The 27,758-nt window shown below is 37.0% G+C and overlaps 1 protein-coding gene across 25 annotated transcripts in view; it reads right to left on the minus strand.

The window, feature by feature from the left end:
- Positions 1-27,758, minus strand: part of GPHN (gephyrin) — a 333,615-nt gene that overhangs the window by 17,943 nt on the left and 287,914 nt on the right. For all 25 annotated transcript variants that reach the window (XR_005820015.1, XM_040557299.1, XM_040557318.1 and 22 more), the window contains 6 exons: positions 24,317-24,409; positions 21,286-21,341; positions 15,586-15,705; positions 10,873-10,931; positions 10,498-10,651; positions 8,554-8,675 (listed from right to left, as the gene is read on the minus strand). Coding sequence is in view for 24 of the 25 variants with exons in the window: in XM_040557299.1 (XP_040413233.1) it covers positions 8,554-8,675; positions 10,498-10,651; positions 10,873-10,931; positions 15,586-15,705; positions 21,286-21,341; positions 24,317-24,409 (604 nt within the window). In the remaining variant the exon portion in view is untranslated. The remainder of the gene's footprint in view (positions 1-8,553; positions 8,676-10,497; positions 10,652-10,872; positions 10,932-15,585; positions 15,706-21,285; positions 21,342-24,316; positions 24,410-27,758) is intronic.

Raw genomic sequence — 27,758 nt, forward strand, 5'->3', positions numbered from 1 at the left:
AATAGGTTTTTCATTATTTTTCTGTCCATTTTTAATTCCCACAAGAATCAAACTATACAAACTATTTTTTCTTTTTGTTAATGGAGAAATTTACAAATAGCTTATTTCCCTTTTGTTACCACTCCTGCCCCTTTGACCTGCCTGTGATAGGAAATAAGTACATATATATATATATATATAAGGAGATAATGTATGTGTATTTTTGGGGAAAAAAAAAACATAGTGGACTGTTTAGAGATTTCACAAACATTCCAGTTAGCCTGCTTTAGAGATGATCAGCATGGTAATGGGAAAATAAGTATGCGTAAAAATAAGTTATGAAGAGTCATAACAGTGGCTTCCCTAGAGGTGTACTCCACTACTACCTACAAGCAGGTGTATTCCTATTTTGCTCTATTTTGAAAAGGGAAAAAATTTGAAGGATAAAGGCATTCCCTGCTACTGATGAGTAATGTAATCTCTCTTGCTATTAACAGAACTTTAATTCTATCAGCATTGTGGAGCCATATATGCCTATAATGCACTGTGCGTAAGCATTTGACGGACAGAATAAAATACCATTCGCTTCTCTGTGGCAACCATCGGTAGAATCGGTGCTCAAAGCTCTGCACTGACAGACACCTAGTTGAGCCTGCCTGTGAGCATGCATGTGCCTCAATGTCCCAAGTGTTTTAAAAACGGTGCTCACCAATCTGGTAGGCCTGTCTCCGCAGTGTTCTGGAAGCTCTGTGTCCCTTCTTCTTTAAAAACATCTGGCTTCCTGAGGGTAAAGGAAGCAGAAGGGGTATAATAAAGAGCCAGGGAAGGAGAGAGGCTCCTGGGGTGAACGGAATGCTCTCTGCCTGGCTGTGTCCCTCTTGGTGGCTCCGAATATTCAAAACAGTCATGGGAAATGCTTCATCCCTGAGACGCCAGCCAACGGAGAGAAAGGGGTGTAAGGGAACACCACAGTTCTGCTATAGGTTGGACAGGCTTCTCACAAGGATGAAGAGCTAAGTTACAGGAGAAGTTAGGCTCAACTGGGCATGCCACCACAGTGTAGTTCATCTTTACTTGCAGAATCTAAGGAGATATTTCTTTACTCTTGATTTCCAGACAAAGCAAAATGAAACATTGGAAGGAAGACCACAGCTAATGGGAAACTATTTGGAGAAGGGCCCTGTTAAAACATTTTACTCACACCTGCTTAAAATATAAAATAGGGGGAAGAAAATTTGGGGCAAACAAATCTATAGTGTATTGTGGTATACTAAATTACAATGCAAAGAACTTTATGGCTTCTTATTCAGGAAATGGTTCTCAGGGCACATTAAATGTCACTTTCTTGACTACAAGGGACGAAAGGCTATATTTATGCTATTTTTACATTTTCCTGGTCAATAATGATGCCTCTTCATTAACGAGAAGCTCCACATCCAGCTACTCTGCTCCAAGAGGCAGGATTAGAAAAAATGTCACAAATGGAAATAGTTACTGCTATTAGGACCATATTTAAAATAATTAATGTTTTGCTATGAATTTCTATTTTATGAAGAGAGCATTTCCTTATATATGTACTTCTTCCAAGTCAGTTTGACTGAGAAGAAATCATTTTTAGATAGTGTCCTTTGTAACAGCAATATGAAGAAACGTGAAATCTATGTTTTGTTCTCTCTAGATAACAGACAAATACCTTTTATATTATTTACGTAGTAAAAGACTTTACTTTGATTTTTCCTCTAATTGTCTTAGAATGTAAGACAAGTAAATGTAAAATGTAAAAAAAATCTTCATTTGACATGAAGATTTATGAATGTCTCTTTTAAAAAAATGAAAATAAGATGTTCAAGATGAAATGCGCCCAATGATGAAAAGTCATTGTGCAGCTCTCGAGCCCTTTCTTCTGTTCAGCTGAGCATCAACAATAGCAACTTCCCCCAGTTCTCAAACCAGGCTCAGTTGATCCTGCACATAGCAGCTGCAGTTTGCAATTTCAAAGATCATTTCTGGGCAAACACAGATCCTTTCTGAGTTAGGAATGTGAGAAGACTGGGCCAATATGATTGTACAATGTTATACTGTTATAGATACACACCAACATTACTAACATGAAATCTAAAATCCTTTTTTATCACCTTGTAAATCCACACCTGGTTTCTCCTCAGAGGTCACCACAGAAAGGGTCAGTCAGATCCAATGCTTGCTAATGCTGTTTGGCAGTCATGGGAAAATATTAAAACTATTCAGGTCATAAGTTTTGATGTCAGTCTGTTTCTGACAGATTTCCTAAGATTGCCATTTTCTGAAATAGCTTCATTTCCTCATTTGTTCTTCAGAGAACAAAGTCAGTCTCTGATTCTTGATATAGGGTCACTGTGTCTCAGGAAGTGACGTTCAAAAGACTTTCATATTTCATAAGCAATCTCAGCTTCTGCTTTAACCATCATTACGGTCAGCAGTTTCAAACATTGAGAATTTTTTCTGGAAAGCTGCTAAACTCTGTGTAATACTCAGGCTCTCACAATGATCTTCTACAAGGCCAACTGAAACTATAGATGTGCCCAAATGACATTATGAATTCAAATTGTTTTTTATTTTTCTCCAACAAATACATTTACAGATTCCCTCCATTTGTAAATGTAGGAGAATTTTCATAGCATTTTGACCTCCTTATTTATTTGCTGTTCAGTGTCATGCTCTACTTCTGGGTGGTGACTCTAGAAATGCCAATTCAGAAATAAGTCCATGACTGTTGAGGACAAATATGAGAATGACACACAGTTGTGCATTAGCCTTACACCAGAAATTTTACCCCGTTATGTGTCACACTATATAGCTTCCTACCAGTACAGAAGACCCCCTGGGACTTGCACTACCTGTTTTCTGAAGTTCTTTTTTCACCTCTGGTTTGGCTGAGATGTTTCTTTGTGCTTCCAGATTCAAGTATGTGCATTAGAAGAGATGACTTGTCACATATTACAATGTATCTGAGTTTGCCCTAATGATTATTGAGATTTGTGACAGACATTAAACATTTATGCTTGAAAGAGTTTTGGAAGGGCATGATGAAAGAGAAGACCTCCCTATATGAACTACCTTCAAACCACTACCCAGTGTCCCTAGATTCATTAGGCTATGACCACTCTTTGTAACACCATCATTGTTTGAGCAGATCTAGAACTGGAGCCAATTCAGCAAAAACTAATATTGTAATACTTGACTTCCTGCCTTTCCTATAACAGAGCTTTTCTTGCAGTTATTTGTTAAATGATATTAGTAATTATATTTCATTAGTAATTATAATTCTGCTCAATGTGTATTTGATTGTAGCCAAGTTGGGCATTAAACTGGTGCAGGGCATTAAACTGGTGCAGGGAAGAAGCTAGGATTCTGTCTGAATTCTGCCTATAGCTCATATTCTAACTCATATTATGATTGATATATGTTAAGCTGATACTGCATGCAGAATTTTCTGCCTCCACTCCAGATGTTCCATCTGGATTATAATACTGGTAATTACATACAACCCACACAACTACAAAAGATTTAAACCTCTTTTTGGACGGCAAATATTAAATTCAAGCAGGCTAAATCCTTGAATGAGTCAGGTCTTAGTATCCCTTTGAATATATGGAGACGTTTTCAAAACCTCTATTCTAGGGATATCATACAGTAATGTCACAACAGCAAGGGTGATTTTTAATGGGTTTACCTGTCACGTAGGAGCTTTATGTTAACCGATACATCATAAAACAGAGGCATATACATGAGAAAGCAATCACTTCTAACGTAGAAGAGCTCTCATATGCTTATTTATCACACAACATACAAGAAAGTTAAAATGCTGCTGATTTTGTAACTATTCTGATCAATTTTCAAAGCAACTGAGCAGATAATGTGAATTTCCTAAATTTCTCTCCTGAAGGAAGAAGAAATTCTTTCTGTCTCTATTGTGCAATCAGAAGCTCATAAATGAAAATGCAGCTGGAAGCAGCTAATGGTATTAATGTGTCTCTGAGAAAAAATGATAAGCAAATTAGAAAACAGGGAAAAGAATGCAGAGAAGAGAAAAATGCACTCAAACAAAGGTAAAAGCAGATGAGGAAACTGAATTAATTACATACGTGATCAAAATTTTTCATCAAGTTTAATAAAAGAGTCTCCTATAAAAGGAAAACTGTCAAAATGGAAGATGACTTTCTAAACAGAAGGCTCACTCTATAGCAGATTTTGCTAGGGCTAAACGTTACAGCTTTAAATAACCATTGGATACAAAGAACATCACAAATGAAATCAACAGACACAAAAATATCCTGATAATTAGGTTAATTGAGTTCTATAGCTCAGAACAGAGATGTAACTTTTGTTTTGATCAATGGCTTCCAAAGAAGCATCTAATTTCACAGACTATGAGCAAAGGGAATGAAATTAGAAGCCTTTTTTACTTGGTCTTGCTACATGAAAAAACTGACAAAAGTATATTGGAGTGCCAGTTTTAACTGGTCAGCTGTCTTTGTCATTTTTTAGCAAGCGATTCTGTGATTCAGACAAAGATGACACCAAGGACAACATCAGAAGGGTTCTTCCCTTCCTGGTTTTGCATGTATTTCTGTAGTATTGGAGTAGTTCTGGAGGAATATCCTTCATTTCTACCTCAGAGATGTGTGCTTTTCAGACTGCTTGTCTTCATGTGCTAAGAACACAGAGAAAATCTTGTCTTTTAGCTAGCCATAGTTTCAGCCCTATAACATTTTCCAGGTCTGTTCTTTTCTCCTATTGCTTGCTTCTAGGATTTTTAACTACAGATTCTCTCTATGTATTTTGGATTTGCTTTTTAAAATTTTGAATATCAAGTCCGATACACAGTTTCTGAGAATGGAAACAACAACAATCTCAGAAATTATTGAAATGGTCCAAAATAAGTAAAATACTAGTTTCCATTGAGAATACAAATATAGAAGTAAAACTTGAGTGGCCATTTAAAACATAACAGCATAAAATTTATATGCAAAGACATTTTTAAAGTGCACCTAAATACTCTGCAGCCACCCACAGAGCTTCCACGCTCCTCCATCCTTTCACATTCTCTGCTGGAACGTGTCCTTGTATAGCACAGTCCCGGGCTTTGAAGCATCTGTCACTGTGTTCACACCTCAGCTGGACACACTATTTTCTTACATAAATACCTCTGAGTGACTCATGCTGACGACATGAGTTACAGGAACCTCTAACCTTGTCTTCGCAAATATTACCCTAAAACAATTTTCACTCTTGAGTATTAGCTCCTTATGTGTGACTGAAAGAATTTCCAAGCTCGTTAGAAAACTTGACCTGTTATAACAATAGTAATATTCAACTGCACTCCCTATTAACTGTTCTCTCAAACTCCAGTCAATGGAACTCCAGTCAAATGGCAGGAAGTGCCACTCCCAGTAAAATGTAAAAATTTACTCAATGTAAAATGTATAAGCAAAAAGAAGTAGGAAAAAAGAGAAAAAAATGTAAGCCCAAAATGTGAAATACAGGAAATGGAGAATTATGTCACAGTGAGGTCTTTGAAGAAACAATTACAAATTTTTAATTTTCCCTTCTGAAAAGTATTGTTTGCTAGTATTTTCACTGCAACTGTTCTATATGTATTGCAGGGATGTAGAGTCTTCCTCTTTTTCACCGTGAATATATATACATATGTACATAGGTACAAAATAAACTGCACATACATATGAACACACACAAACATAATCTATGGTTTAACTCCAGTAAACCATTTAACAGACACTAAATGCTCATTCATCTTTTCTACAAGCATGCTAACCAAAACATCAAAATTGTACCTTTCATAAGATCACTGGTAAAAATCTTGCATTTTTTCAAGTGCCATGGTACTCTATCAAAGCAGTCATGTTAGTCAGAAAGATATATACTGAAATATCCACAGGGACAACATTATCCCAGTAACTTTACTACATAATGAGACAATACTGATTATCAAACTAATTTACACAACCAGATTTTTCCTTTGACTGAAACAGAACTTCAGATGCATTTTGTTGTAAATACATGAATTGGGCATGTAAGTATGAAAGAAAAAAAAAGACTGAAGATAAGATGCTGGTATCAGGTGGTGAAGATTTTTGTCTAAGTCAACAGTATCAAATTATTCTTTCAAAACTACTGTGAAGTACAAAATCACTCTAGAATTGGAGGCTCACTACTTCTGTTCTGTAAACTAAAGTAACTACCTCTGCAGAAATGACTCCCCAAGCATGAAAGTGAAAGCTTGAAAAGAATTTCTTATCACCTTTGCCAAGGTAATGCTATCTTGAGACACAGAGAACGTTTTAACAGGGAGAATTCAAAAGTTATCAACCTCAAAACTGAAAGCAAAGCTGCAGACACTTGTTTACCTTTGACTGATATATATGTTTGCTGTCTGCTTTTCAGCTAGCATCCAAGAAGTAAAAAAGGGTTGCAAAACATACTTATGCCAGAAAAGTAAAAAATTTACTTGGGTCTTAAATCTCACTAAAATTATTTGTATTTATTACTGAGAGCTTTCAAAGTTAATCATCTTCACAGACACTCTACGCCCATGGATCTCTATGGTTTCAGGAGCTAGGAGGTTATAGAAAAACTTTCTGAAGGCAATGGAGTAAAAGGCTATAGTTTTGCATGATGACCCTAAATTAGACTTTCCATTTGATGGCGCTAACTTCACAGCAAATTTGAGACTATACGTATTTGGTTAGGGCAAGGCAATAAAGACTATAAAGAACAAGCAAACTTTATACTCCGTCAGAGGGGCTACCACAAAGATGTTCAGGGAAAGCAACTTTTCCATTGAATTAACCCATTGTTAATGTAGCTTCTTAGTGCTTTGATGACAGTAACTACTATTTGTTCAGACAGGTGGAAAAAATTTCCAACTCCAATATTCTGTTGGGAAAAAAGCCTGCTGGCCCTACTTTTATATAGTGGTGATTCACAGGTGTTGACTATGACTAAGAGCTTTTTTTGTGGCTGTCTCCTTTTTTCTCAGATATGTGGATCTAGAACCTGATCTCTGATTATATTTGTTTTATTTGGGAACTCTGCTACCTGTGCTTTAAGGTCTTTAAAAGTTGTTATAATACACAAGATGCTCTAGAGATCCAGAACATTTGGGTACCATTCCTGGAAAGAATAATTGCATGAGTTTAGACTCTGTATGAAATCTCCACCTGAAACTGAAAGCATTCACAGGTGGGAGGTTTTTGGTATTTATTACTATTTGGAGCAGCAATTGAGTTCTGTCAGTCAGAGAAGCAAGAGGGGTGCCTGGGTGCAGAGAGAGAGTATCCAGAAGGATTTGCTTCCTCTAAGGTCACAAGAACCACTTTGGTTCCTGTGTGTCACATTCCATGTACAACGCTTCAAATACAACTGCGTTTCCTGGAGTCATCACTCAGGTTGGTTCAGATATCGTAAAACCACACACTGGTCAGCCCATTCATATATTTTCTCTCAAGCTATATTTTGTATTGGATCTTATGCTAAGGAAGTCTGGTCCTGAATAAGCTGTTCCCTAGCAATAACCCTGTTTGGGACTTCTGTTATCAGTCAAGATGAAATGCAAATGCTGTGATTCGTTCTTCCCTTTTTTTTTTTTTTTTTTCTCATCTAGCCTTACTTCTAACCACACGTAAAGAATACCATGCTTCTCTAACAGGTGAAAGTGAACCTGAACAACTCCCAACTCTGTCAGTTGGTTTGATACCCAAAATGAGAAACAAGAAAGCCAGTTCAAAGCCTTTGGGGCTCAATAAATTGAGGAAGTATGTTACGAGAAACTCAAGCCATGAATAACAGGCACTGAAGTCTTGCAAAGGACAAAAGACTGAACACTTCGATCACTTATTGTAGAGATCTCAACAGGAGAGTGACTGGCTTTAATACCAGTGGGAAACAAGGCGCAATCACTGTCAGATGAACAGAAAGACTGATCACAAGGTGTCACTCTATTGCAGTCAAAATAGAGAGACCAGTAAAGGAAAAAAAATGATTCTTTTAAATACTTTGACATATTCCTGGAAATGTTCAGTAATATTCACCAGTGGGGCCTTCATCAATTGACAGTAATTGAGAATCTGACAAAAATTTATACTCTAAATTAATTTCGGCCCGGAAAATTAACTTTGAGAGAAACTTTCCTTCTCCCTTTATTGGATCAGAAAAAAGTATAGTTCCTGTAGAATTGTCTCCACAAAGGCGGGCTTTTACATGTATTAATACAGTGCCTGTATTGCAGCAATAAATTCAATTTGCGGCAGTAATAGATACCTCAACAAACAGAAGGCAAAACAAGATAAGCAGCATCCAATGAAAATTTTATCAAATGATTCCTCTTAATAGTAGAACAGATTTATTTAATTCTTTAATGAAAAGGTTAAAATGTCTTCTCCAAGATGTGCACTAACACAACTCAGTGACACTTGCAACGAGTGACAGTTGTTGTAGTATTTCTTTTCTCCACAGATGCCATAAAGTGAACTGCATGAATATGAAGTGACATCTCTATTAACACATGGTACTTACTTATCTCCCACAATTCCCAAGTTGATTGTTGGATAGCCATGTTCTTGGATTGTAGCTAGGAGAGTTGAACGGTTACTGTCTCGAATCTTTCCTGGCAAGAGGTCATCTTCAGGATTCAGTAGCTATAAAACCAGGAATACTATTAGTCAGTCTCCTTGGAATACTGTTTCTTTACACAAACGAGAATTTTATTCTTCAGATTGGACAGGACATTGTCAGTCAGACACCTATTGTAAAATATGTGTTTAAAGTGATTTAGTGAATTTAAATTAATGGCCTTATGAAGCCGTCCTCCATGCTGCTTAGTTTGTTTCTGTTGGTTTATTTCTGCAAAACCTTCTTTCTCCTTATGGGTACCAAGTTTCTAATCTCAAACAGTATAAATCAAAACACAGACCATCCAAGTTATTCCTTCTACTTAAATGGTTTTTACAGGAACGTCATTGATGTTGCTAACCAGATTCAGAGGTATTAAAAGAAATGTTGAAGTTCATTGTCTACTTGCCAATGAAGATGTAGTTTAAACACAGCAATGTCCATTGGAAAAATAGACAGAAGCTAGCGATTCGTTCTTACATCAACTACTCTTTTGAATGAAAAGCTTTCTCTCAAGACGGTACCATGGCAATTACCTTACACGTGCCTTATATTTTGGAAGTTCAACTACAAAACATCCATATATAAACATATTTTACATATATTATGAATTCTTTCATAGGACATAGATAGACAACACAATATTGACAGAAGGTAAACAATAAGCACGTATCAGCAATAATGGTAGTGTAGTCTTAACGTAGTAATGTAGAAAGTAACCAAAAGTGGAACATGGTTATGTTTTGATGCTTTGACTAGCATCTCTATTTCTGTTGAGATATCCAGAGAACGTTTAAGAAATATTTTTATATACAATCATTTAAACTATCTTCCTGATTCTTGGGTCACACATTATTTCCTCTTACTTCGTGGCAGATTTCACTCAGTGTGCTTTCCACCCTTTTTACAACAACACTAAAGGAATGTCTAAATAAGTATTTTTCTGGAACACTTCTGAATGTAACCAATGTAAGCTGATCCAACTGGGGATTACAAAAAAAACTTTTTCCCTAATACTGTTGGGAACAATAGTATCAGCCCATATTTTCTAATATGAAGTACTGGGCCGGGCTGAGATTAAGTTAACTTTCTTCATAGCAGCATGCACAGTGCTGTCTTTTGGATTTGTGACCCCTGAGATTTCTCTCGCCCGTCCTGCCACAGGGAGGGGAATGAGTGAGTGGCTGTGTGGGTGTTTAGTTGCTGACTCAGGTCAACCTACAACATATTTGGAATTGGTAAAATAAGTTAATCTTGAACCTGCTTTTTCTAATGTAGTTAAGTCGGGACAATTAGCATGCTGGTCTGGACCAGCAAAAGGAGATTGTCTGGATTTCAACATGGGCTACTAATAAAACAATATTAAGATAGAATACCTGCAGAAGGGCATTTGCCAGTACTATTCAGTTTTTGGACACAAGTTATCTGCCATTTGCACAACAGTTACAGAGGAGTGCTGCTCAAAATAAATTACTCTTCCAGTCATGACTGGCAATATATATTGCAACCCTGAGTACCCTAAAGGTCCTCCCTTGCTGGCAGGAGAAAAGCAGATGACACAAGGCTGGATGCATTACCGAAATTTTGGCAAATCCAGTGTGTGAGACTTGTGAGAGGGCAAGGATCTATGATCCTGTGGGGGAAGAAACACAACAGGCTGATTATGGGTTGATCACTCACAAGAATACCTCATGTCAGCATGAGCTACTTTGAATGATGTCAGCATGAGTTACAATAGCTCAAAAAGACAGTCTACTTGGAAATACGGTAGAAGTCACTTTCCAGAAGATAGAAGTAATGCAAAAGATAGAGTAATTCAGACCTTGAGTCTGAAGTTATTTTGCTTACCTCATTCCCTGTTGACATGACTGCAACCACTGGAAACTTGTTAACTTCTACTTCGGTTACTCCAACAGTTGCTAAGAGACCAATCTCGGATGGACCCATGTGAGTTCCTTTAGCCAGCACACATTCACCTCTTTTAATGTCATGTCCTATAGGTCTGAAAATTGTAGCACAGAAAAAATGAAGGAAAAACAGAATGAGATTGAAAGTATCTTTCCTTGATTGATCTGGCTCCAGGTGAGGAGAGTTCAGGGATGTTCATTAGTCAGACTGTCAAAATGTCAGTACTACTTAAGGCTAAACAATGACTGCAAAAATTACCAGACCTTCTATTCCTTACAGATATTTCACTGTTTATGAAATGGGCTGTTTACAGACCTGATATCTTGTCCTGGTCGAGCTTGCACCAGGATTCGAACCTCTAGTTCTTCAGTGCCCTTTAAAAACAAAGAGATCATGTGAAGTCAGCTGGGCTATTCAGACAAGATTAATCACTTTTAATGTCTCAGATTTCTACACAGCTCACCATACTCATTGCACTGAGAACTTATGATTTAAGCATCATCATTTCCCTGATTTGTGCAACAAGACTTTACCACGATGTGTGCTAAAGAATTTTATAAGACTTCCATCTCTGATGAGCTTGCCAGGGAAGGACCAGCACTGAATGCATAGTTTTACTTCCCTTTTTTTAATGATCCCTGTGTTTATATATCTTTCTGGTGTGATGCCCTGTTTGTTTTTTTGATCTTGTATACCAAGTGGCTTCTTTCTCCTCCTCTCAAGACAAACTTATTTCAAAGATGGCATTTCAAAAAGACCATTAGTCAGGCAAAATGCCACTACATCCACAGAAAGGTAGGAAGAAGATATAAGCTTAACTATTTCAAGCTCTTCAAGTCTCTTCAAGTAGATCCTTATAGAGGTAACTCCTGAGAGCTTTGTACTTACCAGAAAAATGCTTATTCATCATGTTTATTTACTGTGAACAAGAGAAAGTGGCCTGAAAAGTCTGATGCCTACTTTAATATGTGTTTACTTCTTCAGGGTTGCAGTGATTTGGTGATTTGTTCAATGCCAATAGGTGGTATATGACCTACACTGCTAGTATTTAATTTATAAACCTGCGAATGGTTTGATTATAAATATACTCAGCTTTGAGATAGTGCCAGCCTGTCAGAAGCACTAAATCTATAAGTACTTAAACTGGCACAGATTTTATTTTTACATTATGATGCAGTATTTTGTACTTAAAAGTACCTCAAAGTTATAAATCAGACACTAATATTACAATAGAAACAAGGCGAGTCCTTACCATTGGCAATACTATTTTTGCAGGAAAGACAGTATTGTGTAGGACATAGGGATTTGCTATCTCTTTTCTTAAAGGCAATAGGGACTGTGTTTTCTGAGTTCAAACCAAGTGCCTCAAAGCTTTAAAAGAAAGGCCCCAACATTAAGGGTAACACATGCTGTTACAAACTATGATTTTGTTTGCATTCTGTGAAAATGGATAAATTTAAACACCTGAAAAACAGGAAATGAAGAACAAAAACAACATCAACCCTGAAAAGGGTTGAAAGTAATTTCTTACTTTATCACAGTATTTTCAAGACATGCTGTCAACACAAATTCTGTTTGTTTAATACCTGCTCCTCCAGTATAAGATAAGGGACTGTTTTTGGCAGCTAGTGTCCAAAATGACTGTGCTAGACCCCAAGATGTCCTTATCTCCCTTATCCCCATCTGAAGCTGTAAAAGACAATTTAGGCTTGTGATGAAAATCTGGAACAGAAGTTAGTTTAATAGCTATTTTATTGTTTATGACACTCTGGGGATGGTTGGCCAGTTATGAAAATTTTAGTTTTCCATATCCTTAATAACATTTAAAGAGAGCTAGGCTGTTTCTGGGGAATCAAGAGGAGTGCCAATGATACATCTGAGTAATAAAAAAGGTCCAATATTTAGGGCTCCTGGATTAGGGAAAACAATTTAAAAAAGGCTTTTGAGGAATTTAATAATCCCAGGTTTGGAAAGCACTGTGGAAAGTGTGACTGTGGGCAACAGGGTGATGTACAGAGACTGTTATTCGTGGAACTGAGGGATATCCCAGAATGCTTTAGAAATACAAGATAGTTCAGAGTTGCTAGAAGTAGGGCTTACACAAAGATATGACATTATGTTAAGAACAATTTCCATTTGCTGTAGATCAGGCAGTATTCCTCTTGCTGTATATTAATATATTTTGAACTATGTTTGAGTGTTTTACTCTGATGGTTGTTAGCAGCCAGCATCCATACTGATATACTGATGCTTGGTCTTACTGTATGTAGGATCTCTTGTTTAATTGATCACTTCGGCCTCCTTTTTCCTACAAGGTGACATAAAAACTCAAAAAAAAAAAAAAGTGCTCTTGCAAGGATAGGTTCCTCAATGGCCGCGCATTTGGCTATCTGATGGGCAATTTTCTTCCTGATGAACAGATGTTATTCCTTTCAGGCCTGTGACTTCTATGGTCATTTGGAGAATCCTTGCTATGATGTTTAAATATTGCTATCACAACTAGGTCATGAAACTCTTTTTAGAAGTACTCTCTATCTTTTCAGAAGAACATATTTCAGATGAGAGATTTCATTTCAGTTAAATCCCAGCCCTGAAGGAGTTCTAAAAGAAAAACATTCTTGAAATATGTAGCCAACTAGGCATAAAAAAGGAGACGAAAATAACATGTCAACTAAACTATACTATTTCTGTACATGATTATCAGAGTTGTGTATTCAAGAAAAAGCAGAAACTGAAGTGTTCTACCTCACACTCATAGGCAGGAAATGGATACTGAAGGTGGCTGACCATTTGCTATGAAATTTAGAGTTTAAGCACACAGCCAAAGAATCTGTTCCCATATGTAGAGGAGAACATGCACACGAACAGTGGAATCCAGGATGGCTGTCATCCAAGGAAGAAGTAGGAAATAACATGTTATCATGTATGCTACTCTGCAATGTGATAATCTTGTCATGATGAGGTGAGTAATGGCCACAGAAAACCTGTTCAGTAAGGGTAATGGAACGATTAACAAGCAGTAAAACCAACATTATATTTACAGGAAGATACAATTTACAAATACACATCTGTAACCTCAAAGCAGGACTGACTCAAGGAATTCCATGTCAGGAAGAAAGCCAGCCTAGACAGCTTGCTGACTTCATCAGATGTAAAAATCTATGCATTTACAGTAATAAGGAATGAGACAAAATCAAGAGAATATGTTTCAGTTTTTGCTGTCTTAATCAGCTTTAAAAACTAGAATTCATGCACTTACACTCCAGCTATGATTGCAATGCTAGCATGTAGCTATGCTGACGTGGAGCAGCTTGTCAGAACAGCAGCAGAGCAAAGGCTGATATGAGCAGAGAACCATGCACACACTTCTTTCCAAAACTGAGCTGGGAAGCTGTGACAAGAAGAGACATATCTTCTTGCTGTAGAAACTGTCAGATGATGGCAAACATGACAATAGTGTCCTGAAATCAGCTGGCTAAGACAAGGTAATGATTCAGAAGGAATTCTCTGAACAGAAGGGAAGAGAGAATAATATTTAGGAAGTCTAAGACAGACTGTTTGGTATACAGTTGTCTATAGACATATATCCCAGCCTTCTTCAAAAACACATTTTGCTTTGTTAAGACAACTGTGTGTACCCAATTAGTACTACAGTACTCATATTTTTTTCTATGGTATTCTGCAGCACCTGTAAGGTAGAGTGCTAATATAATTTATAGGTATGCTGGAAAATCTCTTCAGACTAAACAGAGTTTAGACTGTTCTAGATGAATATGCACCTTATCAATTTCCTGGTTTTCAGGGGTCTTACATTCAGTAATTTTCTCATTTTAAAGCACAGAGCTCCATTGAACAAACTTAGAAAATTTGGTGAGGCACTTACTCCCCTTGTTACATAATACAAACCCTCATTCCAGACATATGCATTTATGGAAAGGTATGTGCAGACGACATATTCTCCAAAATACACCAAATTCACCAAGTGCAGAGCCAGATTTAGGAAAAGAAAAAGAACATTTGTTACCATTTAGCCATTTAAATGCTATGACAACAGGTTGTTTAGAAATTCTATTGTTTTGAAAGTGCCCTGGCATTGCTGAATAGGTGTACTGTACTGCCCAGGTACATCAGTTTGGAATATCCTGTTCTACAACCACAATCATAAAGAAGTTTTTGAATATTACTTCTCCTTAGGGGCAGTGGACAAGCTGGAACAAAGCCTGAAAATGGATGGATTGGGTTTAGAAGTGATCGAGTCAGCTGAACATACGTTACACACAAAAATTAAAAGTAGTAGCAAAATTACGTTCTTTAGAAGGCTTTATTTTAGGAATCTTTTGCTGAAATGATACCAACTCTGACAATTAAGAACCATCTTCATAGCATAGTTCAAAATAATCCAAATCATTCTGTGGATTTTGCAGCCCTTAAAATAGTTCACTTGCCTGCAGAAAGTCATGCTTAACTTTAGCTACATCAGTGGTAAGGCTGCACTGTAATATTTCAGCCTGTTATTCTGGGATGTATTAAGAAAAAAACATCCCTTCCTACTTGGTGACTTTAGAAGAACTTCTAAAGTCCTAACCTTGCTGAATTTCAGGATCATCCTGAAGTATAAAGCGGATTGTTCTGCTGCTAAATGTGAACTTGGTAGAAAAGAAGCAAATAAAATGTCTGATTGCCACTACTCTGTATTTAAAAATGTGAATATACTAGGCACTCAAATTGGACTGCCATCATGGATCTCTGGGAGGCTTTTACTTTTCACTCAATCATTCTCCGAAAAACTTTTGTGCTGGCATACAATAACCACAATGAAAAATCAAGGTCAGGACAGGCAGGTCTGCAGTACTGTTATTACAGTCTGGAAAAGCAGATTTGCTACTAGGAACCAATGTGAAACTCCTCAAACTTCTGCAATTAATGGAAGAGCTCTTCTACAGGACTATCTTTCATATTTACAGGATTGCTTCATAAGCCACATGCTGCTGCATACAAAAGCAAAATGAGTTTTAACTTGTGACTCACATCATCTGATTCCCTGATGAGTTCTGTATCTTCCACCTGCACCACTGCGTCAGCACCACATGGGATTGGAGCACCAGTTGTAACTCGCATTACCTGACCAGGCATCACAGTTTGAGTTGGCTGAAAAAGAAACAAAATGATTTACTTTTGAAAAGAGAAATCTCAAGCCACTTGAACATTATGGAAGTAATCTGAAGGAATAAAATTCTTCTCTAAGTCAAGAATCTTGATGTACTGCTAGTGATATTGACAGACATAAACTCCAACATATTTGAATATCATTAGGTAACTGCTTCCCATCTGACTTTTAGGTCACATATTAAGTGGCTTCACTTTTTCCCCTTGGATTCCTATCACAAGAATAACTTTCAGAAGGTGAAATATAGAGGTATTTTGGTTGCTTGAGAAAAGTAACTGGCTAAGAAGTGTAACACTTAAATGAAGACCTTTAGAAACTCAAATGACCAAAAATCTTCTACATCTTTGTTCATAAATATATTTGTACAATATTCTGGTCCTCAAAGTTTAAATTTCTTTGCTTTGTTTTGGTTGGATTTTTGTTATGTGTTGTCTTACACATTGATACCACCCCTCACAGCATCCTTCTGGACAAACTGTCCAACTGTGAGGTGAACAGGCACACACCACATGATGAACTGGCTGAATGGCAGAGCTCAAAGGGTCATAGCGAATAAGGCTACCTCAGCCTGGTGGCCGGTCACCAGCAGTGTGTCCCAGAGTGCTGCACCTGGGTTGGAGTAACGCTGAACACAAGCACACACCGGGAGATGCGGATGGAGAGCAGTCCAGCAGAAAGGGGCCTCGGGGTGTGGGTGGCAGCAGGCTCAACGTGAGCCAGCAGCGTGCCCTGGCAGTCCAGGGGGCAAATACACATGCAGCATAGGCAGCCGGTCAGAAGGGGCGATTCTCCCACTGAATTTATGCACCTGGAGTACTGGGTGCAGTTCTGGGCTCCACAATGTGAAAGGGATGTTAAAGATACTTGAATGTGTCCAGAAGAGGGCAACAAAGCTGGTAAAAGGGCTGGAAGGCATGTCCCATGAGGAGACCCAAGGACACTTGGTTTGGCTAGTCTGGAGAAAAGAAGGCTGAGAGGCAAGCTCATTGCTCTTGAACTTCCTGAGGAGGCAGAAAGGGAGAGGGAGGTGTCGATCTTTTCTCCCTGCTACCCTGAGACAGAACACGGGAACGGCACAGAGCTGCGCCAGGGGAGGTTCTGACTGGATATTAAGAAAAATGCCTTCAGTGTGAGGGTGGTCACACACTGGAACAGGCTTTCTAGCGAGGTGGTTGGTGCCCCATGCCTGCCAATGTTCAAGAGGCATTTGGACAATGCCCTCAATAATATGATTTAACTTTTAGCTAGCCCTGAAGTGGTCAGGCAGTTGGACACGATGATCTTTGTAGGTCCCTTCCAACTAAACCGTTCCAAATTTCTAATATAACCACCTGCTTCAATTTTAAGCAGCCTTCCTCATAATGAGAGACAGCTCAACGCTAGTTCACGCAGAATCTTTCTGAGGGTCAGTTTAGCAAAGCCTGAAATTTATAATGCTCTACAGTTATGTAAAGTCACAGTACATTAACAAGTTTCACCAGAAGAATACAAAGAACAGAAAAATACCAGAACAACAGGATAAAACAAATGGTGTGGTTTTAATAAAATTTCACACCAGGCAGCCTATTTTAATACGTATGTTCAAATTCCAGTGTAAAATTGTAATTTGACCACAACCACTTGAGAAATAAATAACTAAAAGGAAAATCTTTCTGATAAAATGCAACTAAAAGAAGCTGGTGTGATAACTGTGAATATTATTGCTGGAATATAAGTACTTGCTCCACACAGTGCCTTAGTAAGGCCAACTTATTTGGGCTTTACTGTTATTAGTATACATGATACACACAGATCTTCACAGCTGTGATCCGTCCAGGGCTTCTCAGACTGACTATGATTAGCACACATTTGATAGCAACCCAGTGCTTTCCAAGCGTCAATATCTGCTCATGCACAGCAGTGATATACTCCATGACTTTTGACAGGAGGCTGTTAGACATCTGTAAACTCAAGACAGGTGGCCAATGTTTCAACTGTGCAAAGCTGTGTTTGCCTTGTCCATTATTCTACTCCATTTCAGCACAGCTGTAATGTCTGGAATGTGAATATTACATACGTACTTCAAAGGCTGCTGTATTTTGTTCATTGGGACAAAGGCAATAGAAAAAGGCTGGGAATGATTTGTTCCTGGTTTACCACAGTATTACAGTGACCTATGTATCCCAAGAAACAGCTGATCCTGGAGTTAATTGCATCTTGACCCTTTTCTAAGGGTAAAGGAAATCCTTTGAGGAGAACATAAATAAAATGCTAAAAGAAATTGAAAAAAAAAGTTCACAGTTGCCATATGCTATGGTTAATGTGCTTTTTTGGCAAGACTAAAGTCATCCTGAGATGGGTATCTTACACAGATGAGATAAAACAAATATATATTTTTTTTTCCTAAATGGTATTTCTTACCACAGACTATTCAAGGAGCTATGGATGAATAGCTACGGTGCAGCCATTTACGCTGAACATGCTTAAAGCTTAAGTGAAAATAATCTTGTCCGATGTGATGTTTTGACTTTTATGAAAATGAATGTTGCAAAAAGCAAAGCTTATGCCATGGAGTATGGGAGCTCTTTTGCGTGTTGTTATATAGACAGTGTATAGATACATTACAAATAAGTAATATTGTTTTGATCTTACTAAAGCATTAAAGTCTTTTCTTTTACCAGCACATTTTAGCACAAAACATTCTCCCATTTAAAATACAGTTTTTCAGTCTCAAGAATCACAAAGAATACATGTACAGGACTCTGCCAGAAATCAGTGCTTATGGTGACAAAATGCACCGTAAATATCCATGCTTTTGGAATTTATTACTAGATGAGGCAGTTAATTTTTTGAGGTGTAATGATGTAAAGCATTTAAGCAAATTTATGATATAATAACATTTGTTTTTGTAATCAGATGTGTTGCTCTTATATTTTGTTTCCTTTTTGTTTCCTTTTTGTCCCTTGAGAATTTGATCAGATTACGAAGAAAAGACAAGCATCAGACTTCTGCATGAGTCTGCAGGGCTGTTTCCTTCTTCTATGCTAGAGGCTATGAAGATAAAGAAGTGATTGCTTCTCAGAAAGCATATTAATGCACAACAATTTCACAGAAGCTCTTTTAAAGACCTCTGAGATCTCATACTTACCTGCAATAGGGCAGTACAGGATTCTGCCCTTCACCTTCATCACTGATAATCTATTTATGTTAATCACTGAATAAAAACCAGAAATAATCTGTTGAGCATAGACCCACCTCAGGCATTTTCTCTTACACATTGTTACACATCTCCTGCAAGATTTACAATGACCCACGCTCCTTTCTGTAAAAAGGGCCAAGCTAACAGAAAGATGAAAAATGTCTGTTTCCATTCTATATTGCAGTTAGTTGCAGCACCTCTTAAAACCATCTTTAGAAAGTCTTCCAGGAAATTCTAATACTCAGATATTCAAATCTATAGGAAGAAAATCATTGCTCCCCATGCTCCAATTTTTCACAGTCTGTGCTGATGGCTCTTGAGTAGTGCTCTCAAATGTGACCTAACCTCTCCAAAGCAAGGTCGTTTCTGAAAGTTTTCTTCAATGCAAAACAAAAAATGTCTGTTAACATAAACATGATGATCTGGAAATGGAATTAAGAAAATAATATAGAATTTATAAATTGATACAGAAATGTCTAGCTTGGCTATATGGCTGCTCTGGAGTTCTCAGTCCCATTTTCTTCCTCTCTAAGTAGCATTTACATAACCTTTTTCCCTACAGGAGGAACCAAATCTAAACCTATTTTGAACTCCCTGCTGTGAATCATTCAGTTAATTGGTCTGTAACATGAAAAGCAGTATGTTGCTGCTGAGAGTGACTGAAGGGTGAAATGAGACTGAGGAGACCTCTACAGCTATAAATCATTTCTTGGGAAGGAGATGAACATGAAGATGTGTTGGCCCAAGAGAAAACCTCTGACCAATTATTCAGAGGTCAACAGCCTCATTTTTCTTACTTGCTCTGGTATTTCCAGAATTGTTTTCTCTCTGCGTGCTTCCCCCCACCCAATTTTTGTTCTTTGCCAGAGAGGTTTACCATTCCCATTAATCTGGTGGGACTGTCCCTGCAGATACACATTTGTGAGCTCCTGTTTTTAATAGGAGGGAAACAATTTTGCATTTGCCCTACCATCCTTTCTACAAACATGCTGAACTGATTAGGACATTAAAACCCCTTAGACCTGTGGGCAGTTCTTCCCATTAGACACAGCTTCACCAGAACTGTTTCTTAAGCTTCACCAGAACTGTTTCTAAGCAACTGTATTGTGATACTTTTTAACTAGCAAAGTGAGAATATTGATGACAGGCAAATAATGATAGAATTGATAACACAGCAGGTTGCTCAGCTGTTTTTTGACATTTTATAACGATCATATAAAGGGTTGTAGAAATAGCTTTCAGTCTTCTGGATTCTGGACTAATGTTTGAAAACATAGGCTAAAAATCCAAGGCAGTTTAAAATATTGCTGGATTTATTAGTTTACATTTTTTTAGTATTTAAAGTCATTTTACATATTTCGTATAACAGATCCATCAATCTAAGTTTATACGCATATCATTGCTGAGGTGATGTCTATGCCACTGAATTATAATTCATGAAGATGGATGAGAACTACAGCAAAAATTATTTTCACAGTTATCCATGTCTACTATGATTAGCAAAGTCAAATCTTGTGCTTATTACATGTTTGAAGGCAGTTCAACTCTATTAAAAAAACAAAGAAACAATCCTGCAACTGGAAATACTTCTGTAACCTGAAACAACTGGTTGAAATACATCTATTTTACTTCAAACTTCTGTGTTTAGTATAGGAATATTATCAAATGTAGTCTTGAGTTTGACAGTGAATTAGTGTCTATTACGAATATTTATACTGCACAGCAGGTCATGAATGGGTGCTGCCTGCACTTGCTCTTATACTCAATCCATTTATCTTCTAAAGCGCACAAACACTCTTTTTGATTTAACAAACAGAAAAAGAACAACACTGCAAACCAGGCTGCTGTGCTTCCTCACGAGGCAAACTAGGCTTCTGAGGCTTCCTCAAGATTGTTCTGACCATTACCTTTCTTTACAGACTTCTTACAAAATTCTTACACTTCCATTTCCATGTATCAGTGTGAAATATGCAAGCAGTTTGTGGAAACAGCTACTGAGCTGATGTCCCTTTAAAAATCTATTAGCAGAAAGGGTTAAATCTTGCTTCTCTCTGTTTATGAGTTGTAATACCACTAGAAACCTTATGTACTCTAACATTGTACTAGGGCAAAACATTACTGTATGCTCTCCTATAGGACATGTCAGCATAATGCTCTGAAGTATTTTGGGATATCCTCGTTAGTTTCTTACGTAACTGTACTACCTTGCTGTTTGAAATCATGTCTCAAGGCACACAGCAGGAGGCTTGCTGCAGCTGTGTCCTACTTCCTGCTTCCTAATGTTGAGTTTGGGAGCACTAGAAAGCTTGTCCAAACATAAAGCAATGTCTTACAAGAGAAAAATACATTTAAAAAGAAAAATAAGAAAAGAAATTGTACTCACCTGCTCACCAGCCTGGGATTCCCCTATGATGAATCGATCCCCTGGGCCATCAGCAGCTGTTAAGATGGACAATACAAATGGTAAACGCTGAACCAAAACAAATGATGGCATTAGAAATTAAGAACAGGACAGGAGAACTAATGAATGATCTAAGATTCAGTTCTTCAGTGTCAGTATGACAAAGTTTATAGAAGTTTTGCAAACATTTTAGATTTAACATGCTTTTAAGTTATGTTTATTATTTTGAAAATTACAGGTACCATAGAATTTTTAAAAGAAAATTTCATAGTGATATGGGATCAAGAAAAAGGGGATTAGGAGCAGTTACATTAGTAGCAAAGATTTAAGAGAGTTTATGATCTTACTTGTATGAAAATGTCCACTGTGAGGAAAATTTTCTCCACGTGAAACTAACATGGGAGAATCACATATTTTGCCAGTGCATTATGTACCCTATTAATGGTTCTAGACTCTATTTCTGCTTTTGAAGGAAAGTGTGGACAAGTGCAGTGGTTATAGACTATGTAGACTGGCATTTTCTGACGGGCAATAGGGCTAAAATAATACAATTTGGAATGCTGATTAGAAATCTGGATTCTGTTCCCGTTTTGTAATTTTAGGAAGTAGTATTGAACTGGTTACCTTATACCCTTTACTGAAGCCATTTTGAAAATTCAAAGTCAGAGATTGTTGATTTAACAAATTGAAAGTCTCCACAATTTCTGATTTTGTCAAATCTGTATTTTTACAGGGATGACAAAGGCACTGTTACTAACAAGGTCTAAGCTTCTGCCTGCCTCAAAGGTCTTATTGTAAGTTCCATTAGTGGTATTTTCCTTGAAGGCTTCAGCACAAGAATCAAAAGATTATAAAAAATCTTTGTTTCCATTGAAAATGAAGGAGGCTTCTAGTCCTCATCGCTGTAGAAAAAAATCTATGAAATATGAATAAGCATAACCTAAGAATGCAGAACACAACTAAAAAGAATCCAAAGTTGTCAGTTTAAAACATAAGAATCTCCAACTTGTGATTTTTAAGCATTTGATGCTGGCAATACTGCTTTCTTTGTGAAGTGGTTCAGAGAAGTGGTTCATTTTAAAAATGAACTGTTTCACTCACTTTTGTTTGATTTTTATCAAATTTATTAGCTATTTCTTTGCTAAATATATAGAATTATATAAAACAGTATGACATCAAAACTTAACTACACTCTTTCCTAAATGAAACTTTCAAGTAAAACAGCAATTTTTTTGTAATGAAGAAATTGCTCTGCCTATCTTAGATCTGTCTACATTTTGCCTTTATTTTTCCAGGCAATCAGAAAGACTCTTCAAATACTTGTCTTTGAATGAAGTATATAATACTTCTGAAAACAGTAGTCAAACCTTCACTGAAAAAAAAATGCACTGGGATAATCCAGAAAAAGAAGAGAAAAAATCCCTAATGGTTAATTATTTTAAACCCAATAAAATGCCACTGAATTAGATTTTTTTCCCCCATTAATAATGATATGGAGACAAAGTTTACAGATAATGTACAATTTACATAGCTTGAAAAAAGTGGACAAGGTTTTGGGCAGACAAATTTATCTGGCCAAAAGCTAACCCTTTATTATCTCTGTCTACAAGCTTTGTTTCTCATATCCTGAGATAACAAATCCACAAGAATGATAACACTGTTACTCTACTTGAATCCACCATCAAAATTAGGGTCTTGTATGTTAGTTTTTACACAAGTTGTTGAAGACAGAGTCCATGACCATTCTGATCATTCTACACGTTTACTGAGATAATACTTTTGCTTTCCCTTACCTTGTAGCAATCAAAGTTGCAAGACAGCATTCTCTTGTTCCCAAGGCCCTTGTCAGTCAGCATTCTACTCAGAGCTCCCCCTTGCATCTTTTCTCAGGATTATATTACCTGTGTTTCTCTGGCTACATCTGCACTCTCTTGCCACTATTACTGGTCATTTTGGACTGTCTGTCTCTCACACAAACAGATGACAGACAGCTGCAGTCAAACCTGTCTTGCAGACCTGGAATTCAATTTTTCTATCAAGTCCATGGGGAAGCTATTGGACTACATCCATTGCCTGGGCTTGCAGACAGTTTATTTCATGGACAGTTGCTTTCTATTGTTTCAGCTGCCAGTAACAACAAAAAAAAACAACACATTTTAATGCCCGCAAATGGAACTTGTTGTGTCCAGATTTCAACATGGTGTTACAATGATTCAACTCCTACCACAAGGACATCACTACTAGTATAATGTTCAATCATATAGATTTTAATTTTTCTTTAGCTATTTGAAGTAAGTATTATCAGTTATACTTTACAAAGGAAAAAAAGTGATGCACAGAGAAGCAACCTTCTCAAAATCATTCTGCACCTAGTGGCAAAGCAGAGGATGGATTCAGGTCTCCTGGGAAACAGCTCCCTGCTTGCTCCTTAAAACTACACTACTCATTTACATACAGCAACTGCAATATTTTTCAAGCACTAATGAGTTTTTCTTTTGAGATGCCTCCATAAGAGAACATTTTGACATGTATTTTTGAAAACTCTGATGCAATCATGAAACAATTCACAAATAGAAGGCTGGATCTGTGACAGTTCAGCAAAGCAACAGCTACAAAAAGAAATTCCTGATTAAATCAGCAACAGAAAAATAGAAGAATCTGTCATTCAGAAACAGATGTTGTGCTACTCTCCTGAATACTTTGCATTTCCAAGAAACACACTAGCAACACGGGTACGTATCAATGAGCACACATGGATGTACATTTGCTCATGTATACTTGTACCCACTGAAAAGATCTGAATTCACCTCTGTCGTCTTCCTTAAGTCAGTTGCGTTGTATGCAGCAATGACTCCATAAATGAACTGAATCAAATCTCAAGCAAAACAGCCATTGCTGGATTCAAAATACAAGTGCTGCTGAATGATAAAACATGGACGTGAACTAACAACATGTTAAAAAGTAAAGTGGTTTTACAGACACTATACTGCATGCCTACAAAGTGAGTTTTTACCTCTGACAGCGTAGCCATCTTTTACAGATGCTGGAAATGGTGGTAGATTATCTTTTGCATATACATCTTGAGCAAGGACTCGGCCCATTCCATCTATAAAGGAGAAAAGAGAAAAGACCATGCTCCATGTCATCAAAACCAGTGAAAGGGAAAATAAAGTGACAGCAGCGTGCTCTGATGGATGAAATGTATGTTTGTGTGACATATCTCATGAATGGATCTCGGGTTCTTGATTTCTGTCAAAACCTTTACGTAAATGAAAGAAGACTGGAGTCAGAAACTACCGATGAAAAATTTGTTCAGTAAGTCTGTTTTCCTGCTTATGGTGAAATTGTTGACAATAGATCTGAATGACAAGGATCCAAACACACAGGTAAAAGCTCTGATACGGGATCAGACAGAAAAAATAAATACTGTTTATCCTGAAATCTCTTTAGGTATTTTTAAAAGTTCTTTCAAAAAGTGAATCCTATGTGCAAAAGATGAGAGGTAATGGAATGAGCCCAGAGGACACAACATAAACAGTAATGATGGACATGTTTCCATAAATTGACGAAGAAGTTTTGCAATAGATTAGCTTTGCCTAATTGCTGAGAACATTTCTGTTTAATGGAGGATGAGTGAACATAAGTGTCAGGATTATTTATGTAAATTTACGCTGTAATAGTTCTAAATATTTTAATCGCTGTTTCAAACACACTCTTTCCCTTCACTTAGCAACCGTGACTGATGAGCTGTAATTTGGCTCTGCCTCCCTGTAGAGACCAACATGAATTACTTCCACTTTGGTCTAGTGTGCACTACTTGTTTGCGTTTTGCCAGCAAGAACTTTTTTTTTGTATGATGTGGAACTGAGTGGAAAGTATGTATCTTACCCCCTCATATGGTGGGAGGCTGATGAAGGGGATTTATTTTATTTGTGACTAGATGGGGTACTCAGAACTACTGAAATCGGCTTGATTCTGGTATGTCTAAGTAGAAGATCACAAAATCAAAGAACGGCTGAGGTTGGAAGGGACCTCTGAAGATCATCTTGTCCTAACCCCCTGCCATTCAGGATTACCTAGAGATGGGGAACCTCCTCTCGTAATAGAGGCCACCGCTCTTAGGATTGTGTTGTAGCACAGGAAAGCAGAATCCATCTGACAGGATGAAGGAATGAGACGATGCCCGAGTACTTCTGCAAGGTGAATTTGTGTGGATACACACTTAATATGTTATCAGACATGTCAAAAAATGAGAGACAAGAAACAAGTGTGTTCTTGCTTTACAGACTGACAAGAAAATCTATGTCCTTCTGGATTTGCTGGGAAGGCAGAAGACCTATCTTCGTACACCAAATGGACAAGTTTTGCCAAAAAATGCACCTACTTGATTTGAAAATGTTCAGCTCTACTGAAGTGGTATTATAATGGAGATTATATTTTACTTAACACAATGTGATTTAATAAGCAATTATTTATAATTATAATAACGAGAACATCACTGCATTCACATCCATAAATATTAGCTATTCAGCCTGAAGCAAATATTTATGTTGAATTTTTGAAATAGGATTTACCATGAACATGATAGTAAAATTTGTTAAAACTAGAAAAGCACCTTTGTGATGGCTATTAAGGTGTCTGTGTGTCTGTGATACACAATAGTGAAGCTAATAGAAAGCTCACTAAAAAAGAGAACGCAGACAGACATTTAAATTATAGCACAGAAAAGCCAGCTTTCAAAGGCCTAGTGAAAACAACCTCTGTTCATAGACACACAAAATCTTGTACGAAAGTGATGATTCTAATTTTAGTAGGCATGTTGTGTCTTCATTTTACTTCTTGTCTGCATGCAAAATCACACCAATTAGAGCAAAGTTGAACAGTATGTTCCTGGCATTCTGCCATGCAATATTTGAAGTGAATAAATGGCCAGGCTGTAGTGGGAATGAATGTCATTAAGTAGAGAAAAATGTAAGAACTATTTGCCAGAGCCTTGGGCATTTAAAATGGAGCTAGTCAGAGCAGCTAAAGGACAATCTGAAGTACTTCCTTACTCTCCTTTACTTGACCAATTATTTTAGAAATGCACCGCTTGACTTTATTTTGATTAATTGTAATTCAAAAAACATATTCTGAAATATTTTAACGCCATCAGGCTGTGCCATGAGATGCCTATAGCTTTCTGATTCTAACACAGAATAAAGAATTACATGAAACTATTTTTTTTTAAAAAAATAAATTAAATCTTTATTTTTTTAAATTTTAATTTTAATTTCTAAAGCTCAGTTGGTGAAAATGGTAAGTTCCATGAAGAACTTTGATTTCTCAGGGTACTGGTACTGGGATCCAGTAGTGAGACAACAGGTATTGTACTAAAGGTGATGGATTTGCTTCCATTTCATAGTGTCCTGCTATGTCTTCAGTGTGATATGAAAAAGCAATGCTATCAAAACAATTGGCAAGCTCAGAATAAATAAACAGCAGAAAAGCATGCCCAAGCTCTACAGGTTACAGGGCTCTTGGACTAGATCAGAAAAAATGCTCAGTTCTGAGGCTTAAAGCCCGTTATGTATGGATTGGTCTCTGCTTTGTACTTTTAGTATCAATTAAACTTCTGCCTCTTCTTAGCTACAGAAGAACAATCATTATCGTGCTGTCTTAAGTAACTGCATCTAGCTGGAATAAAAGGCTAATTGGAGGCTTCATATCAGATAATGGGTAATGGCAGGTGGAAAAAAGCTTGAGATCACTTTGGTTTACGGTGCTTGTGTAAAATGCTTTAGGACTGTCCATTTTTTTCATATGGAAGAGGCTAAATGATCTATCCAGGCACTGAACAATATATTTACCAATGTGAAAGCCAAGTTTCAAAAGGTAACTTTACTCATCCTCCCCTTTATGTTATGAGAGAACAGATTTGAGATCTCACTGGGAGATTTGTATCTGTAGATTACAAGAATTAAATTTCTAGTATCACAAAGTTGTGTCCTCTAGGATCTCTCCTAAAGGCTCCGTCCTGAAATTTCATACTATGGAGTCTTGCACCAGTAAATAACTGTTGTTGAAAAATAACTTGTAAGTCACGGTTTTGTGCTACAGTGCAAAGATACAAATGAATATATATTTGTTAATATTTGGTATATATTTTAATATATGTAGGTATAATTATGTGAATATTAAACCAAATACTTATCTCTACAGCAGTTTCAGACTTAGAATTAGCCTGAATTTTATGTCTATAATCAGGTAACATGAAAAGTATAGTGAAGTATCAACTAAGAAATTATAAAGTGTACTAGAATGCCTTCTCTTACCTTGACAGCATATTCCCATGTCATAGAATAAAAACAGAAACAATCAAATTGTCTTTGACAAATAAGAATATATCAAACTCTATACAGAATATAAACACCTAGACAAGACCAATTACTTCCATTCTTTCTCTGTAAGGACAT

The sequence above is a fragment of the Cygnus olor genome, chromosome 5 (assembly GCF_009769625.2).
Source record: "Cygnus olor isolate bCygOlo1 chromosome 5, bCygOlo1.pri.v2, whole genome shotgun sequence".
NCBI lineage: Eukaryota > Metazoa > Chordata > Aves > Anseriformes > Anatidae > Cygnus > Cygnus olor.